Source organism: Triplophysa dalaica, chromosome 1 (genome assembly GCF_015846415.1).
Source record: "Triplophysa dalaica isolate WHDGS20190420 chromosome 1, ASM1584641v1, whole genome shotgun sequence".
Classification (NCBI taxonomy): domain Eukaryota; kingdom Metazoa; phylum Chordata; class Actinopteri; order Cypriniformes; family Nemacheilidae; genus Triplophysa; species Triplophysa dalaica.
Genome location: NC_079542.1, coordinates 12,434,024 through 12,453,798, shown reverse-complemented (window position 1 = coordinate 12,453,798; position 19,775 = coordinate 12,434,024). Strand labels below are relative to the sequence as shown.

The following is a 19,775-nucleotide window of genomic DNA, read 5'->3' as shown; positions in this document are numbered from 1 at the left end:
AAAAAGAGAGGGAGAGAAAGAGCGATAGAAAGAACGAGAGAGAAATGCGGCATTCTGTTCACAAAGCAGAAAAAGGACAATCTTTCCTCCTCCTCTTGTAATCCTACTTTCACTCAGGCTGCCGCTAATAAATATAAATGTTTGTGATTAGCATCACGGCGGCACAGGTGCATGTTTGTTGCGAGGAGAGGCATGTTCATTAATTTTCAGCGATGAAAAGTGCACTGCGCCATAAACACAGAGTCCAAAAACGCATGGGCTGATAAATGAACGCACAGATTGTTAATGTACCATTGTATGGCTGAGCCTCCACAAGCTTTAAAAAAAAAAAACAAGGGCCTTCTTGCCAAATCAGTGCTAGCTGGAGGTAATGTGCTAGCGGCACCCTTTTTCATGGTCCAGATTACAGGGAATGGAGCTTTAAAACTGCGTTTTGTGTGCCTGGGTGCGTGTGTGCATATACTTACACGTAGGATATAAGGATTATATAGAAAACATAGCTTCCCCCACACGTCCCCCCTGATCCTTCAATGCCAAGTTGCGAGTAATTTTGTTTTTTTAGATTGATATAAACCGTAGAGTTAAGATTTTGACTGTAGATTGCCAGTTGAATGAACTTATTCTAGGGTATCATTACTAATTATTAATCTAGAAATAACGATAAATAATATAATGTGTGATGTATGATATGAGAACATTTATGAGAACAGATAACATATGAGATCAAGACGGTTCATGTTTAAATACAACAATGCTTTAAATATTCAGCAAGAAAATACTGCTTTCCTGCAGACCAGGAAAAAAAGATCTTGAAAATGGGTTGTTTTTCAGTCACAGCAAAAATGTTTTATTAGGGGACCGCTGAACACCTGCCTTAAAATGTCGTTTCAACATCTCCCGAATGCCATTTTGCTTAATTGACTTGGAAATGGCCCAAATGTATTGCTGAATGCAGTCTAATTAATATTAATAATAAATGCCATTATTAACATCAAAGAACATCTGGTGCCCCTGTTTACCCACATGCCTTATATGTAGCACATTTTGCGGCTGTTTCATCTCACAAACAGAAAGGGGGTAAACACTTTTTGAATTTAGTATTTATTTCTTTATTTAAATTCTAGTTTGCGTCCACAAATTTATTACCTCATTGACACGCAGGTCATCGCGCGCCGCCTGTACGCAAGAGGGCTCGCAAACATGCTGAGTGAATCTCAGAAACGCTTTGACAGATTTTTTTTTTGCGAGCAGAACTCAGTTGTGGTGGTGCCACGGAGGGTTTCGGGTCCCTGGTGTACTGCTAAAAAAATAAATAAATAACTGCTTGTGTGAGCATCTGTGCCAGGGGGCTGCATTAGGAGTTTTAGCCACCATAAATCAGCAGGCTAAATAACTTTAATCTAAAATTTCATTAAGTAGTCCTTGTCAGGTAGTAAAAGGAGGGGATAATGCAGTGGTGTTTAATGATAATTGGTGTTTGGTTAATAAATTCTGCGAGTTCCGATTACTTTCTAGCAGTCTGAGGAATGCTAGCCTCAGCAGTGTAACTAAACCTCAAATTGATTAACTCGCCTGAACCAGACTGTTCACAAAGATGGCACGGGTCCAAATCAAAAAAGAGAGAGTGCAGCGCGCGCATCAGCCGGATGGTGTTGTGTTGCTCCAGCGTAAGAAAATCAGCTCCCCCCGGGCGCATTTTTAAAAGCCTAATGCCTTTCAAATGATGTCATCACATTTTACCTCTTCTCTCTCTCTCTCTCTCTCTCTCTCTCTCTCTCTGCTTTTTACTATCTAAATCCAAATGTTTCTCTCACATTTTCCTCGGGTGCTACAGAGGCAGGGAGGTCAATGACTGAGTGTGACACGTGACACATTATTCTAATGGATTCGGGAGACATCTTGTGTTTTTATGATTGCATCTTTTTTTCTCTGAAAGTGATATGAGAGTAATCAGAACCACAGACTGATTTAGAGTGAAAGTGTGATTGGGAGCGATCCATTAAAGGTGTGTGTATGTGGGGGGGGGGGGTGTTTCATAGTGGGCTTTTGTTGTTGTTGTTGTTGTTTTTATTAGTGGGAACAGGGTGTGGTCCGTCTGTGGAGATTTGAGAGGCTGTAGAAACACACATCCACAAAAAAATACTTACATAAAGAACATTTAATCTTATTTCGCTGTGACAAACACATATACATGCACTTTGACTCTCATAAATACACAACTTACCAGCTTCCATAAGCATGTGTAAGTGTGTTTGAAAGAGAAATAGAGAGAGAAAGCAGACAACAGGGTGAGCGACACACCTCCCAGATGGCTTTTCCCAATGGTCTCTAGTCCGAATCCAGTCTATTGTTCTTGCATGTTCTGCAATACCGGTCTGGTAGAACTTCCCTTTCGCCCCTTACGTAGATGTTTGTGTGCTATTATCTGCAGCATAACAGTACGTGTCCCTTTAACTAACTGGATGGACAATAAGACTGCTATCGATATATTATGTCACGAGTTAGGAGATGCACTTTATTATTGGTTACGGCAGCAAAAATCTCATAAGTGAATCCAGTGGTCGATGAAATATTTATGGAGATGGAAATGATTGATACCAGCGTCGTCACAACAAGCAAGCTAATCATAAATTACAGAAGTAACTTCATTATCGCCATGTCTAATTAGTCAGACTGTAAACATCTATAAAAGAACACTGTAGCATTTGATAATGTTTTGGAGCATTGTCTGCGAGCCGGACTAAAGAGTTATTGTTTTCAAGCTTAACTGGATAATATATGAAGGCCGTGCCTCGTTCGTGACAATAATTTTAATCTTGTGTCTCTTACACGCTTTTCTTTTGCATAAAAACGGGCCGAGAAATGGAAAATCAATATGCAGAAAATAGTTATAGGTGGCGGGTTATCGAGAATCTCTCTGTTCCAGACACCCTGGGCTGAGAGATGATGCGTAATATATGGGGTGACCTTCAAATGTCATAAATGTGTTGTGCAATAAACTGTCAATATTTGTGGTTATTTGGTGCAGGATGACTTTTACAGTAATTGGAACAGCCGTATTAAAAGCTGGGGAGCAGTCAGCTGATTAAAGACAGCCCTGCTGGCCTGTGTGTGTGTGTGTGTATGTGTGTGTGTGGAGAGAGAGAGGGGGAGATAAAAGAACAGTATTACCTGTTAAGGCCTTGTATGGCTATGTATCTGTCTTCATGATGTTCCTGTACTGTCTGTAGTTACAGGACAGATGATTAATTTGCCCTTATGAAAAATTAACAGTTGTTTAACTGTAAAAACTGAGTATGTACGGTGTATATATATATATACATATATATACTCTACACTATAATAACATGATATTTGTTATTGAACTATGGTTATCAATCCACCAAAATCCATTCCTATTTACTATAACAGATCTACTAAAATAGAAGCGTCCTATGATTTAATATCATAAGAGTTATGATTGACATTCAGATCATTACAATATGTGTATGAGTGCTTTTTTGTTGGTTTGTGCAGTTGTGGGACAACAACACTGTGCCTTTTCTTCTATAAAAGCCTCAAAAATTTGCTACTATAGGAGTAATATTGTAAGTGTCTGTGTACCAGGCTAAAGTGGGTCAGAGTGTTTGTATAGTTGCAAGTATATGTTTGGGGCAGAAAATGGGGCAGACATCACAATGTTATACGGGTAGGCAAAACGGAGGCAGCAAATTGCAGGAATGTGATCAGTCACAAGAGAGACGGAGATGCTGACTCAATTCTTCCTTTTTAAACTTCTCAAATCTCATTCAATTCTTAAAAAGAGGGGAGAGAAATGTGGTGAAAAAAGCAGGAAAATAAAGAGAGATTAATTGTACAAAAGTTTTTTGATTGAGGCAAATGGAGGCTAAAGTGGGTTGAACAATTGAGAACATCAGTGCGTCCGAAATCGCATACTATGACAGTACGTACTGATTTAAATAAAGTACCTACCTATCGACTGTTTAAACAGTATGTTCTATATAGTATATTTGGGGCAGTATGAATAGATTTCAGACTGCATTGGTCGTGTTTTATTTTCATGTGACCCGTATACTCTTTGACCTATGACGTATTAAGGCCTAGGCGTCGGTAAAAACATAATTTTTTCACGAGAAATGTATTATTCTGTACATACATTTAAAAAACAGACACCTGCTTTGAAGTTCTCTGTTAATTATATTTGATTACCTTTTTAAATTTGAACGTTGGTAAGCTCCCGTTGCATGATGGGGTAGAGAAGTATCCATCTGATGCACACTCATAAATCTCGTCGGACGCTGTAGATAATCCGCGTATTTCTCACCTACTGTTTTGTGCATACTGATGTTTCGGATGTATAACTCATGACTCATACTCATTTTCACCTACTATATATGGAAGGAAGCGTTTTCGGACGCACAGGATATCTCTCCTTACACACACATACACACACCGCATCGTGTGGGTACGGAAATAAAAATGCATATAAACCCTTGAAGGTGTACAAAGTACAGTATGTTAACAAAACTTTTTTTGTTTTTTGGGTCAGATCTTAAGAAAGTGGGGTGAAACTTTTATTTTTAAATCCAATAGTTGATTAGTCTCTTATTAAGAACCACAAGTGAATGTTTCAACATACAATAAATGTGTATAGTTGATCTGTGAATAAATGTAACTTGTGAACTTGACCTGGTCTTGTATCACTTCATAACTTTACCGGAGTGTCAGACACTTCACACAATATGATAACCTCCATAACTCACCACGGTGTAACACTGCTGACATTTCACATATAAGCAAAGTGACTAATTATCTCGAGTGTGGACTTGTTGACACTCTTAGACATTATTGGTGTGACGGTTGCTCAATCAGAGCAAGCCCATCGTTATCACCGTTTCCCATCAGGCTCCCCGTCGATGTCAACTGTCAAAACCAGGGCGCCACGGTGAAGCGAAGACCCTGTTGCTGACACGGCTGATTTTTTTCTGTATTCTTCATTTCAACACAGTCTGCCATATGGTTCCCACTACATATGATGAGAGACTGGATAAAATATTGGGGTGTGAGTGTACAAGGGGGAGTGTACATTCGGGGGGGTGATATCTGTAAAAAAAGCTTATGAACTGTCAGCATTCTGTCGGGTTGTGAAGGGGGTGCACGTGAACTCATTGATTTGTTTGACTTGGGTGGCAAAAGCTGAAAGAATGGAGAAACAAAACATCTGACGTGTGGTTGGTTCGAAGTGAACTTGAAAGTCTTCCTCTGTTTTTGTGTTTCATAGATGTTGGGGAGGAGATGCCAAAGCCTGTGAGTGCTGTCCAGCCCCCCACTACCCAGCACCGGGAGAGGAGCGTGGGCTCCAGCATGAAGGACTGCCCCTACTGTGGCAAATCATTTCGCACCTCCCACCATCTGAAGGTTCATCTAAGAATACACACAGGTGAGAATGTTTTTCAATGAGAAATCCAGGAATGTCACATTACAGAAGCTGTAAAATTTCTGTTATTTTAGTACATGTCTGAAGTTAAACTTGTCACTGAAGATTATAACATTGTCAACGCAGTAATTACATGTTTAAAACTTTACCATTTAATTGGTTATGTTTTTTGTGCACAACCCTTACATATTCGGTACATTTAAAATATTTTCTTCACATGTCAGGAAAGCACAAGGGAAGGCAACTTTATTTATATAGCACACTTCATACACAAGGTAATTCAAAGTGCTTTACAGAAAATGCTTGACAAAGAAAAAATTGAATAAGTAATGCATAAGACATCTTTTAAAAGCAAATGATTAAAAATTACACATACAACTTTAGAATTAAAATACAACAAAAATTGATTTAAAAGTGAATATAACTCTCAGAGATAGCATGTGCCGAATTCTTTTAGTACAAGCGTTAAAAGTATTATTCACATGTATACATGTGAACCACAGTAAATTAATTCACGTTTTACGCAGCCCACTTTTGGGGAGTTTGAAAACTCATAGTCCGTAAATGAACTTCAGGTACGTTAGAGAGGACGCCCCAGCCCAGCAGAGTAATGATGCAAGCAGTGCTGGTCCAGTGGCTGTCAGGAGACCCTGCTGTTCCACCCAAGAGCAAGGCTGAGGCTCACTAGCAGGCACAGCTGGCCTAGTTAACATGCAGGATAACCAGGAAAAGCACAAGGAGGTCACCTTACATTCAGCCCACTGCTGTCTCTGTGTATACAAGCATATATTATAGTACACTAGCAATATTATACAACTATTTAATAAACATTTTTTTTTTGCATAATACTACTAATGAATCAATTTACTGAATTATTATTATTTTAATTATTAGTCTTATCTAAATGCTTTTACTTGTACATGATAAACTCTAAATTGACTGGTTTGATTCAAGTTTTTAGTATCCATTTCTTTCTGAATACATCACACCGGTGAAATTAATTGTTAAGGGTCAGATGAGTTCGAGATCCATCCCTACGGTAACAACTGTACCTTTATCATTCCTTTAAAAAGGACAGACTAAAATAGAAGCAGGATTCTATATTGAGCCAATCCCTCTTCTTTCCTTAACTGTAAATGGAATCACTCGCAGCTCAGGAAATCGATGGTTGTTATTATTTGGTATGTGCTTACAAGAAAGAGCAAAGACCACCCTGATGGTATTTGTCCCACTTAATAAGAAGCACATAGCTTCTCTATTCTGGAGCATTAAGGCTGATTATAAGGCACGTCTGACAACGGCTAAAATGTAAGTGTCCGAACCAGCATTATTTTCATGTTCTCTAGCAGCTGAAGCACAGGGAATAGTATTACTTTTCAATACAGTACTGTAAAGCCTGAAGAGCACGGTCATCTGGGTTTGTTATTGTCTATTGTGCACTGTGAAGCAGTTAGAAAGTGTAATATTCCTTTGAGTTACTTGACAATGACTAACCCTTAAAACGATATGTAGCGCATTGCTACCGGCTGCACTTAGGAGTGTCGAACGTTCATGTAATGACAGGCAGTCACAGTGAAGTGTTTAACTTTGCTTCTCTTGGGCTTCTTTAAACAGAGAGGTTAAGGCTTCGGGCAAGCCGGCTGTATGCTCCTAGCAGCGGATGGATTGGGGAAATATGTTTCTAGCTGAGGGAGTTTGAGTTATGCATGCTCAGAGCAGGGGGTAAGGGTCCCCAGTAGGGCCATAATTCAGCCGAGAGGAAACAGAGGCCCTCGTCCCAAGCCTCCGTTAACTCACTCACTCACTGCGCTGACTGGGAAGGGGCCACGTGTGTGTGGCGCGGCTCGAGTGCCTTTACACACAACCGCTTTACTTTCTGTCGATGCAGCAATTTACACAAGCCCTGATGTACTTGCAAGATGTGTGACTCTTTGCTGATCGGTTATAGGTTTGTCATAAAGATTCCGGCCTGACAGACGTTAGAGAAATGGCGCAGGACTCGGTCAAGCTCTGCTGAAATAATTTACAGGAACAACAGGCATGCACCATGCCGCAGAGTCGCTGCCCTCCCTTCCAATCAGGCTGAAACTACGCTGTTGACATTAAACAAATATCCTGCCTTGATTTAAAGCAATCAGAGTCGCAGATGACACAAAGCGGGCTTCAATCCCGATGCCGCCCCGCCGTCACAATGCCGTTGCTTACTGAAGAGGCCAGGGCATTGTGCGACACAATGTTAGATTAATGACTCTCTAACGTCGGCTTGAAAGGAATGAAGTGAATTTAAATTTCTCCAAAAGTTAAAGAGCTAATGTTACAGTATTAATTTCCTCTCCAACAGTGAGCGGGAAAATATCCATTAGTGAAATTAAGCACAGTTTTCTAGGTAGCTAACATTGTGCGGCATATAGTGTGAGGCCACAGCTAATGAACACTGCAGTGGGTGATATTTCATTATACAAATTAATGCTCACATTTTAATGGGAAAGTCACATAATGAATCTAGGCTTCAGTGACAGCAATTAGAGACACAGATTGTCCCCTTCTGGACAAGGCAGTATTTAGCAGTAAGCAGCTGTAGATAAAAAATAAAAAGGTCCTTGCTCCTGACAATGGCTACGCATAACTTGAGGGCATCGGAGAACCAACATGCCAGACGAATCACCTTTATTTAGACGGGACGTGCGAGTTCACCTTGGACATTGGTAGTTACGTATCTCTTGCGAAGCTTAAGTAGAAGCAAGGAGACCCGGCTCGCACGACTGGGTGGAGGTTTATGGTTGTATCGAACAGAGTTTTGAGGCTTTACTTTGAAGAGGGAGAGAGGGAGAGATTACGCACAGCTCTGTGGTCACTTGCTACTGTTCCAAACCATAAGCAATGTAAATTGCAAAGGTCACTCGGCAGGCTCCCAGAGGGAAATCTGACAGTAATTCCTGCAATCTAAGATGGCCGTTTTTGCCAGATGCACGACTTTTTTGTGTGTTATTTACTTTTGTTTTCATTCCCTCTCGAGATGCTTATTTGCTTACTGCATGGTGAGTTAGTTCTCCAAAAGTCTTTAAAATGAATGAAAGTTGAAGTAATGGTCCATACAGTAAAGGGTAATTTCAAATGTAAATAGAACTCGTGGGTACTGCGTGGAGGGCCTGAGAACTCAAACACCTTGACATTCTTGTTTCTACATTTGGAGTAGATAAAACATGGCAATCTATTTTTCCAGGGCAGTCAATCTTTCTCTCTCCCTTTCTATCCCCTTGTGGTATGCAGGCTGTCTTTTCGCAGCTCTGTAAAGCCATATGGAAATTCATCTTATAGTATGTCATATCTATTAACTATTTTAATTGCCCTTCTGTAAGGGCTGGGGGTGTTTACTCTAAACTGTTGCTATGGAGTCATGACAAATCGCCCAAATCCATATGAAATCAGTTTGCGCCGGACTTCCTTAAGTAGAGAGACTTTACTGAAAGCACTCTTTTAGAATTCAACTTGCAGAATGATAATGGATACGTACTGCTCACAAGAGGCCCCTGTAATTTATATAAAGCCTGTCATGCTATACCAGATGGCAATTTGATATGTATTTTTTTCCTTCCTGTTTTTATTAACACAGTTTATCAGCAAAAGGCATTGGAAGCTTCGGAAAGTTTTTTGAGTTTGGCACGCTCTCATTTTAAATTATGAAAAATAATAATCTCTTTACCTCTCTGCCTTGGCGATCCATTTTGTTTCCCCGAGGTTGTGTTGTTTGTGTGGATATCAATTAAAAGTGGATTAACGGGTACATAATGACCTTTAGCAGTAAATTGTGTGTAATGTTGCAAGGCAGGATACAGTATATTCCCCAGATGTCACACGTGCCCCTGACGTATGATGGAGCAGATGTCTTACTGAGCCCAAATGGTGCACAAAGAACACGCCACACGCACAGAGACTTACACAGGCACTTGAACGCACACTTGATATAAACACATAACCACTGTATATACTGATTTTTACTATACTCATAACATTGTATAGGTTATTAACATAATATGTGACCTAATATTGTTTTGGATCGGAATCATTTTGATTTTATAAGTATTTTCAGAAGCAGATGCTCAAGATGGAGTTGAGAAAAGCAGATCGCTCTAATTGTACTCTAATTTTGGGTACAGAATATCATTCCTTCCAGTTAAAGGAACTGAAAATGATCATTTGCATCAAGGACGTTTCCTTATTGAATCACATCAAGCCTCTGTTATGCTGCTCAGAGGATAAGCACTTATTGGGTTAAAAGCTCATCTTGCATGATGTCTTTTGAATATACGCTTCAAACGCTGTTTAAAAGAACAAAAGACGGGCCCCATCACTGTTTATCTTTTACTCTCTTTTTTCCTCTGCCCTTCACTGTGTGTCCCTCTGTATGTACCTATCTTATCAATACTTTATCGAGTTTATGTTTGTCATACTTTATTTAGAAAGCTGTGCAGTGGGTCTGCAGATCTTCCATTCTTTTTCTGGAATGGCGCCCTCCAAATAATGATAAATTACTTGAGCACTATGCCATTTGCTAATTATATCCATGATTTACTACAGAGCCAGACTTAAATCATTCAATTCAGTCTTGCGTAACAATGCAACATTTTTTCTGGGTTAAAAAATGTTTTCCATGTGTATAATCTAAGCGTTTATAGCCACACACACACACATTGAACAACATGCTTTTATATTCATTTTCCCATATCTCTCCCTCTTTTTCCACCTCCTGCTAGATCATTTCATTCCTGAAACATTACGGGGTCTCTGAAATCAACCCTTGCATTTTGTTTATTACTTATTGATATTATAAATCTAGCTTTCATTCCAAGCCTATTATAATTGTTGTCAGGAGGTATTTTATATCGATATTGATTGAATCATGCAAATGAAATTTCGGCTCTTTCTCTCATTGCTCCCATTTCACTTTTAACAAGAATTGTTGTACATTTGCTTGCGTTTCTTAACTGCCTGCATGTTATCTTTTACAGTACATTTCATGCTGGTTAGCATTTTGTAATCCACAGTGTGAGGCTGCCGTACGAGGAATGCTCATGTGCACCACATATGGTGTGTTTATATCATTTAGACATCATCTTCACTCTCAAATGAGGGCCTTTTATTGGGAGCATTTAAGACCGAGGGGTCACAGTTGTTCTCCAGTGGGAATAAAGAGCTTCTGTGGGGCTTGATTTATCCTCACCGTGATAAACTGCAAATAGAGAATGTCCGCAGAACAGCTTCACCACCAAGGTAGAGGCCTGACAGTACACAAGGCCAGGAGAGAGACAGAAAGTGGGCAAGAGAGAGAGACAGAGCTACATAGAAAGGCAGAAGCATCACAAGCCTGCAGTTCCCCATGTGAACAGAGATAACATCCGGACAGTTTTGTTGTCAGTTGAAAATATGATCTCTGTAGTGGACTGAAGGCAATAGATGGTGATATGTTTTTACGGCCCTGACTTGAGTGATGGCTCACTCGTCGGATCTGGATTGAGCTGGATCGACCTGTATTGAAACCCCTCCCTTCTCTCAAAAAGGCTGATGGATTGTTTACTAAGTGATAAATGTAGTAGAATGCAGCAGAATGTGAGATTTAGAGAGGCTTCAAATAATCCCTTACGTGATTTCTGTCAAATATTTACATTTTGCTCTTCTTCTGACAGGTGGAATGTGCCAAAGTTTCCTGCTGAGTTTGTTGGCACCTATATTGTTGATGTTGTACTGACATTAACTTCTGCTTTGTTTCTGTCTGTCTCTATCACTCTAGGTGAAAAGCCCTACAGGTGCCCTCATTGTGACTATGCAGGCACTCAATCAGCTTCCCTGAAGTACCACCTGGAGCGCCATCACCGTGAGCGACAAAATGGAGGCGCTCCCTCTGCCAACCACCCTCCATCCTCTGAACACAAGGATGACCACAGCAAGAACACCAGTGGCAGTGGGGTCTTTGCTCGTCCTGATGTCCTTCGTGGGGTCTTCAAGGGCATGATGCCGTCTGGTCTTGACTTCAGAGGGGGTCAAATTCTCCCACACCAGTGGGCTCCACCAGGAATGCTCTCTCCCAGAGAAAGAGAGCGTGAAAGGGAACGTGACCGTCATGGACCAGGGGCAGAGCCCACCACAGAGAACATGAAGAGTCCTGAAGGACCAAACACTGCAGGGGACAGTCCTGCCAGCTTCTCAGATCTGAGCCGGGCCTACCAGAGTATGGTGGGAAATGGAGTCAACTTTCAGGGCTCTCTGCAAGCTTTCATGGACAGCTTTGTTCTCAACTCCATGAAGAAAGATAAGGAAATGAGAGAAAATCAGCTGCATGGCCAGCACTTTAGCCAAGAGAGTACCGAGGCCAAGACTAAAAGAACCACTGAGGGGAACCAAGAGGAGAATTCCTCCGGTGATGCCAAGCCAGCTGAAGGTGGCCGCTCCCAATATGAGCCTCTGGATTTGTCGGTAAGACCTGATGTAGGGTCCATCCCTGGAGCATCCCTCACAATCCAGGACAATGTCGCCTGGCATGGCTGCCTCTTTTGCTCCTTCACCACTGCCTCTGTAGAGTTAATGGCCCTCCACCTGCAAGCCAACCACCTTGGTAAAGGCAAGTGTGGCCCAAGCAAAGATACCAAGGAACATCTCTTGGGTGAGCCATCTCATGCTGGCAAAGCTACCAGCCTGGCTCCTCCAACACCAGGCCTTCTCCATCACCACGAGGGAGCCCCGTCCAGTGACAGAGAGACAGAGTCTGGGGACTTGAAAGGACAAGCAGGCTGGTCCAACCATCTGGAGCAGCCCCCGCATGGAGCCTCCATGGGAGCTTTCTCCAGTGACTTCTATAAACCCTTTGGCCCTGTATTTGATGGCTCTGCGAGAGGGCCTGTTGGATTCCTGGAACAGCAGCAAATTCAGCACAATGATGTGGGTGGTCAGGGCCCTCTGGATGACTCATCTGACAAAGCATCATGCGGTGACATAGAGGCATCTGAGGAACGCGGTGGTCAGTCTGAGGAAGATGAAATGGCTCGTGACAAATCCTTGCCCAACCCCACTGCCACAGAGCGACACATGCATTCAGATGAAGAAGAGGAGGCAGATGAAGAAGAGGAGATGGAGATGGGTGATGCAGAGGAGGAGGACCGTGGATTCATGCAAATGCTTCCTGGATCTCCACTGTCAGGGAAGGACATCCAAAGATGCAAGCTGTCCATGGGACACCAAAGCTCTGGTCTTTCTCAGCCTCCCACCCCTGAGAAGCAGTGGCAGCAGGCAGGTCTGGGTCTTCTCTCTCCTGGTGGTGTTCCTCCTGGCCTCGTAAAGCCTGATCAGGCCCACCTGGAGCACCAGATGAACATGCTTTCTGTCCTGCGGGCCTACAGTTCAGAGAACCTCGCAGCATTCAACGGAGGCCTAGGAAGCAGCTCTAATGGGGGAGGCAGCAGCACCAGCAGCAGCATGAAAAGAAATGACCCCTCTGGTGAGCATGACAATATCAATCCTTGCTTTAGTGTCTTAAGTTAAAATCACACACTGTTATGCATGAAATATTGTACATATACACTGCATCCTCACTACAAAGATGCATCTTTTACAATTGCATTTTTGTCAGTGAATTACACATTGAGACATTGATTCAGTGTCTACCTCATTGGTCAGAAATTCAGCAAAACAGAAACTCTCTAAAGGCACAAGATTTGCTTTTGAGTGCTTTGAACCTTATTTCAGGCAAATTTAGAGACCATCAGGATGACAAAGTAACATATTAATCTTTATAACGTTGTCATTTTACAAGAGCTCCAGTCCCACCTTCTCTCCTTTCCTCCGCTTTCTGGGAATAGGGGTGTCTGCGTTTGCACAGACCAAGAGCCAATGGTTTCTGTGTCATCTCTAGCACACAGAACTTAACTATCTTAGCTTTCATAAAGGCCTCTCCCAAAAGCCCATTACTTTATAAGAGCTCGGGATCTATGGCCTTGTGAAAAATGATCTGTCACCTTTCATGATTCTGCTAAGGTTACTGGTGCTCCTTGAGACTACTGTTACACATTGCCCTTTCTGAAAATTTGGTGATATAAAGAAAAAAGTAATCGTGACTGGGGAAAAAGAGAGTAAATCTGAAATAATTTAATTTCTTGTATTATTTTGCAGTCACGGTAGAAAGTGAGTAGATCATATACATCATATTTTCTTTTTTCAAGATAGTAGTTGGTTTCCGTTTGACAATTAATTTCACTGAGGTAAAACTGTCAGATAATAAAATGTATGTGTCCTCCATTTTCCTCCTCTTAATATATTATTCATTAATAAGGAAACTAATTTTCATATCAGGAGTTGGGATAGACATTTTAGTTTGGTGCTTTACATTGGTGTTATTACTTCTAGTCTGCAAACACAGAGGAGCAAGCCAGACGTTTAACAGTCCCGGTGAAACAATCTTACTGCAAATAGGTGTAGGATTAAACAAGGGGGTTTAAACTAGTACTGCAAGTATTTTCAACAGGTTTGTTTTATTAAGCAGCCTCATTCTAACAAATCTTAAAACGCATTGTTAGTTTAATTAGGAACAATTGTTCATTCACAATATTTGCATTTGTGTTGCATACTGTGCCTGAATAGTATTAAATAATTATTTGCAAAAACAGATAATTCCTTTTCAAACATTTTCAAAAATCTTGTTTTTATTTTGCATTTCAAGCAATATCAACCAAACTGCAATTTGTAGTAATAATAATAACAAAAAAAATACAGCTAACTAGCACAATAAAAAACACGATTAAACAGTAAAAAACATGTTTTTTTTTTAATAATCTGTTTCTGCAAATAAACTCTTCGGTCATAAATGCAGATTCAAAGGGACTTAGTATAGCTCTTTTAAATGTTTATCATTATAGATGTAATAATATCAGATGTAGTATTTTTTTCTGTGTGTTCCCATTTGGATCTGTGTTTTACCATAACATCGACCATAAGTGAGTCAACCACTAACACTCACGTCATCTGAACTAGTCAAAGAGGTGAGTCAGTATCTGAAAGAAAAGCAAAGCAGACTAAACCTCAAGTCACAATATACTGGACATCCAAGAAAACCCATGCAAATCAGGGAGATGAACGAATATTGTGAAAGAGCTGACCACAGCAGCAGTGTAAAAGCAGATAGCCGAGCATCTTTCAATTGTGATGGAGCTTGAAGTTAGGGGAGGACCAGAATGTAATAGTTTTGACATCATCAAGGGCGACTAAGAATAGAGAAAAAAGTGAAGTCTCAAGACTGCCATGTGTTTAATTTTCTCCCTTCAAAACGGTTTACATTAACAATTAATGCTGCTTTTGACCTTTCAATTATGGAAAATATGTCTGTCATGGAGGAACCTGTTGCATTTTTAATATTTAGAGGAGGTCATTCACTCAGCTGAAAATGAATGCGTGGTTTTTGTCAGCGTAGTGAATGCGTCGTATTGTAATATCCTTCTTTAATCAAAGACATTTAAAAAGTGCCCTTGTGACGTCCTCCTGTCCTGCTGCTATGAAGAGCGGCTGACCTTTAGAGATAAGGCTTTGTCTGAAGAACAAAAGTTTTTTTGTTTGGCATTTTTAAAGCATGACTCCATCAGTTTGTAGCTGGTGGATTCTGACTGGCAGCCGAGCTCCTCTGTAAACACTGTGACAGTGTGTGGGCATGTTTGAGTAATACATACAGTAAAAGCATTGAATGACCACAAGGAAAATTCAACAGACAGTTTATTCATCCTTTTCTGAGGGGAATGTGTTAGTATTAACACTAAACCTGATGTAAATACTTACGTATGTGTACAAGAGATGGTGAATGAAAGCATAAAAGAAATTCTCTCCTGCATCTTTTGATATCCTCATTTTATCTCCCCTGACTGAATCTTTACCAGAAAGAAGTCTTTACCAATTCTAGACTTTGGCCCAGAGACAGGGAGATATAATACAGACTACACTGGAATAATCACTAAAATGACCGTCCTTTTTAGCATCTTTGAGTGTATTTGAAACTCATATGGATGTAAAATAGCAATACAAGTGTAACCGTCTGATCGTGAGTCTTTTGTGCCCCGGTCTCTTGTACGGCATTGAGTGAAACACATTTTGCATGATTCCTTGGGGCTGGGCATAAATGAAGCAAAAATCCCTCTGAAAATTTAATTCGGGGCGAAATATGATTATCTGAAGTGGCTTGGCATTAGGTTTGTATGCAAATAATGCATAAATCATTAATATTTAGAATTCTCAGCTGAATTTGGTATGCCTTGACATCCAGGGTGAAGTGGAGTGAGATCCATTTTAAAGTGGCACTCTCATTATTACAACGTTTTTATAAATCACACAAACACATTTACGTCAATAGCATTGTAGATTGGCCTTCTCCCGTATATCGTACAGACACACATTGCACACTTTTCTAGTAATGATAACAAATACCTTCTCAAATCATTTCATGGAGAAGACCTTGTTTATTGACTATAACCAAAAGTAATATACTCACATTTAACGTTTCAAGTTTATTTGTTAAAATACTAATGCAAAGAGCATATACAAGGTATGATTTAGCACTTGATGGTTCTCTTTAACACCTTAGCCTTTGTGTAGTGGATTAGCCCTGTATTGTTCGCATTGCTTAATGGCCTTGTTCCATTGTGCAAGGCAGCCATTGTGTAAATGTATCGTATAATCAATACTAGGTCTGTTAGTGGCATATCTTCATCTATACATTGCACATGTCTCAGGCATTGTATTCTTTGTCTTTTTCTGTTGCTCCTCTTTGTCTTCCCCTTAATTTAACAACGTATCATCACAAGCTATGCATGTTATAATAACCAAACTTCAGCACCTATGCTGAACCTTCTTACATTAATCACACGGTAAGAATAAGGCCTTCAACATTTTTTAAATGTTTGCTGGTCTGTAAGAATTTCTAAGAATCACAAGAGTGAGGATAACAAATGGTGATGTATTTAAAAAATGGCCCTACATTTATTGCTAAGCACCACTCAGAGCATAGAGCGAGAGATAGAGGAAGACAATCCGGGAGAAAGAGAGAAATTAGGTTGTTAGTGTCCTAGTGCTTGGATGTATTAGTTTTTTTTCCTAGCGCTGCTCTATTCTTAACCCTTTTTGTTTTTGTTGTTTATATTGTCGTTGGCGTAGCCTGAAATGTAAACAGTTATCTGCAGTCACTCTCTTTGCCTCCATTAGGCGTCATGAAAAATGGCCACACTTAGATTTCTCACAGGAGCAGTTGCAAGCGTGAGCTTGTTGTGCCGTAATAATCAAAAATTAACTTTTTGATACACCTGCCAATGGCATGGCGAATTGAGAACAATTACTGGCCATAAAATTGTACGTTGCATTCATTTAGTTGTAAAATATATTTTTATCGGTGACATTGGAACTCTATAGTTTGTTCCTTTGTATATGAGTGACAAACAGTGCTCGTCATTGCATTTCTCTCGGTGTACTACTCTAGATGAGCCGGTTTACATTCATAGATAAAACTGCACCTGTCACTAATGTCACATTATGATTTTACTCTAATTTTCTTTTTATGGCTTGATATGAATTACAATAATATTTGTGGTGGCACATCAAGTTCTGGAGAGGGAAAACGATTCCTCCTAGATAAACTTTTAACTTATTTTCCAAGGAGATAAAATAGTGTGAGGACAGGCAAGGCATCACAGATGTTTTCTTTATTGGGCGCTTTGTATGGATCTTATTTAAATTGTTTTGAATGGCTTGCATCAGTGCAGGACTATCATTCTTAAAATTCGACGTGTTAAACCTTGTGTTATGTTGTAGCTCCTAATAAAGTTATCATTCAGCCAGCGAGGTAAATCTTTTCTATCTTTTGGTTCTTAGAGAGGGTTAATTTTAGGCAGTGACCACGCTGCTGAGGAACGTGGTTGCCCACACTGTCTTCAGTGATTTTAAACGTGTGTGAATTTTTGAGATGGGCAGCTGTGTGTCAGTGTGTGTTAGAAGCCCAGGTTTCAGATGTTTACCGCTAAGAGCAGTCCCACCACCCACAAACTAGATTTGCCACACAGTCAAGACATTCCTCATGATATGAAAGACAGACAGAGAGTAAGAGAAGGAAAGACAGGGGAGGATGTATAGAGAGATCAGACAGGAGGACTTGTGAAAAGGGGGCTGCTCACCCCAACTGTCACAGTTCATAAGGCCATGACACCCCCTGGTGGAAAAGCAGTGAACCCTGTCCCCATTCACTCCAAAGCACTCAGCGAGGATGACGGACGATTGGAGGAAGAGAAAGATAGAAGGAAACAGCAAGAAATAGGGGAATTTAAGAAACTGATGTTACTGAATATCCTTTACCTTCCTTTTTTCTTTTTATGGAAATCCTTTTGGGTTTATCACTTTGCAATTTGTCCTGCTAAATAAGTTATGGCTCACACAACCAAAATCAGAAAATTGCAATTGATCAAGCCCACAAAATATACAGTATAAGGTGGCAGGAAATTCACAGATGTGTGCAATGCACTCTTGGATTTCCCAGACTTTCTACCTTTTTCATTTTAGCGCCTGTCTACTAGCCAGCATGCTTTTTTCTTTTTATCTTTGTGTGTGTGTTGAGATGTATCTTGCCGTAGCAGACAGGAGTGGGTAGTTAAATGTAAATGGTGTTTAGTCACCAGTGGCCAATTATCACTGTCAGAAGGGTGTAGGATCAGACCCTCTCTTGGGCTGGACTTGACCCCAGTCTGGTGTGGGTCAGACACAGTGTACTACTTCCTGTCTTCCTGTCAGCTTAAAGTTCATCTCTCCTCTTTAACTTTTTCTAACTTTATATCCCTCTGTTTCCGTCACTCTGACTCTTTTTCTATCCATCTCCCTCTGCCTCTCTGTCTCTGGAGCCCTGACTGTGTTAAATGTGTAGCGAGTGTGGTAATAGAGAGCTTGTGTGAGTGTGTGTTCATCTGACCAGGTTCTATTATGAGACAGTAATTAAAAACATATGGTGCCTGCATTGTGCAAGGCCCACAGATGTAACGGAAGAGAAGCGGCTTTCCCTAAACAAGAACACACTTGTAGGTACATCCTAACATACAGAAAAAGGAACATTTATGTGGAACACATTTATTGTATAATTGTGTCTTTTTGTGCAACATTTTTTTTAATTTTTTATCTTTTAATTTTTTAATATTTTTGAGTATACATTAAAAAAATTCAAATGTGTTTCATTGTGATCTCATTTATTTCTGTGATGTATACATATGACATCATCCAAAAAAAAATGTATACAGAACATTTTTTGAAAAAACAAAAATTAGATGCCAGTCTTTATGAATACTCTGATGGCTTGTTGAAAATGAAACAGACGTTTGTTTGGATAACTCTGCAGGTGAACAAGTTCTGTACTCACAATTCCAGAGCGGTAATCTCATTTATCATTAAACGAGAAACTTTGTCTGAGAAGGACCTTTTTAAAGACTTGACATTTTTTTCTAAATGAAATCCAGATGGAACAAATATAAGTGAAGTCATTTGCACTCTTTGTTTGGCTGTATGCAATTATCATCAAAGCTCAACAAAGAATGAAATATAAGTGAAGCACTTTTGATGTTAAGTTGTAACATTATTCATTTTTCACTTTGGCAAATAATTATGTGTTTGTGTTAAATGAAATGTTTGATCTCATACCTTACAAATACAATCCCATGCATTCAATATTCATATGAACCTCACAGTATTCGTTAATATCTCTTAATTTGATCATACACATAAGTTACTGTTATATTGCTGTTGTATATTTATCATCTATATCAATGTAATGTGAAAACATTTGTTTGCTGAAACCGCACTTTATGCAAGAATACTTACAAAAACTATTGAGATCACACCGGATAATCTGTTACTTTTTTTATTTCCACAATTTCCACACACGCTTAACCTCTGTACGTCATTTATAACAGAGCAACCACCACTAAGTAATTATTGTACATTTTTAGACCGCTAGAACTGTTACAGACACCAAGTGAGAAAGAGAAAAATGCAAACAAAATCTTTGGATTTCCTTTTTTATTTCTGTCTCTGTTGGCCCTGACGTTCTCCTTGCATTCAGTGAAAAGAGATCTCCGCATCCAAAAAGCAGTACGAGGATGAAACTTGGTAATTGCCAGTAATGCTGTCCTCATCAGGTGGCTAATTAACAGTAATATTGCTCGTGTTAGTCTGCTAGCAGCCTTGCGTTCGGGTAAATGCGGAGAGCTGGGAGAACCCGTCACACTCTGATGATACCTACGGCCCGAGGGTCAGCCGGCCCGTGTTTTATGTATGCATAATC

General features: G+C 40.1%; 1 protein-coding gene across 7 annotated transcripts in view; it reads left to right on the top strand.

Annotated features, from left to right (window-relative positions):
- znf536 (zinc finger protein 536) overlaps positions 1 to 19,775 on the top strand; it is a 217,709-nt gene that overhangs the window by 155,359 nt on the left and 42,575 nt on the right. For all 7 annotated transcript variants that reach the window (XM_056749593.1, XM_056749594.1, XM_056749591.1 and 4 more), the window contains 2 exons: positions 5,282 to 5,440; positions 11,226 to 12,926. In XM_056749593.1, the coding sequence (XP_056605571.1) occupies positions 5,282 to 5,440; positions 11,226 to 12,926 (1,860 nt within the window). The remainder of the gene's footprint in view (positions 1 to 5,281; positions 5,441 to 11,225; positions 12,927 to 19,775) is intronic.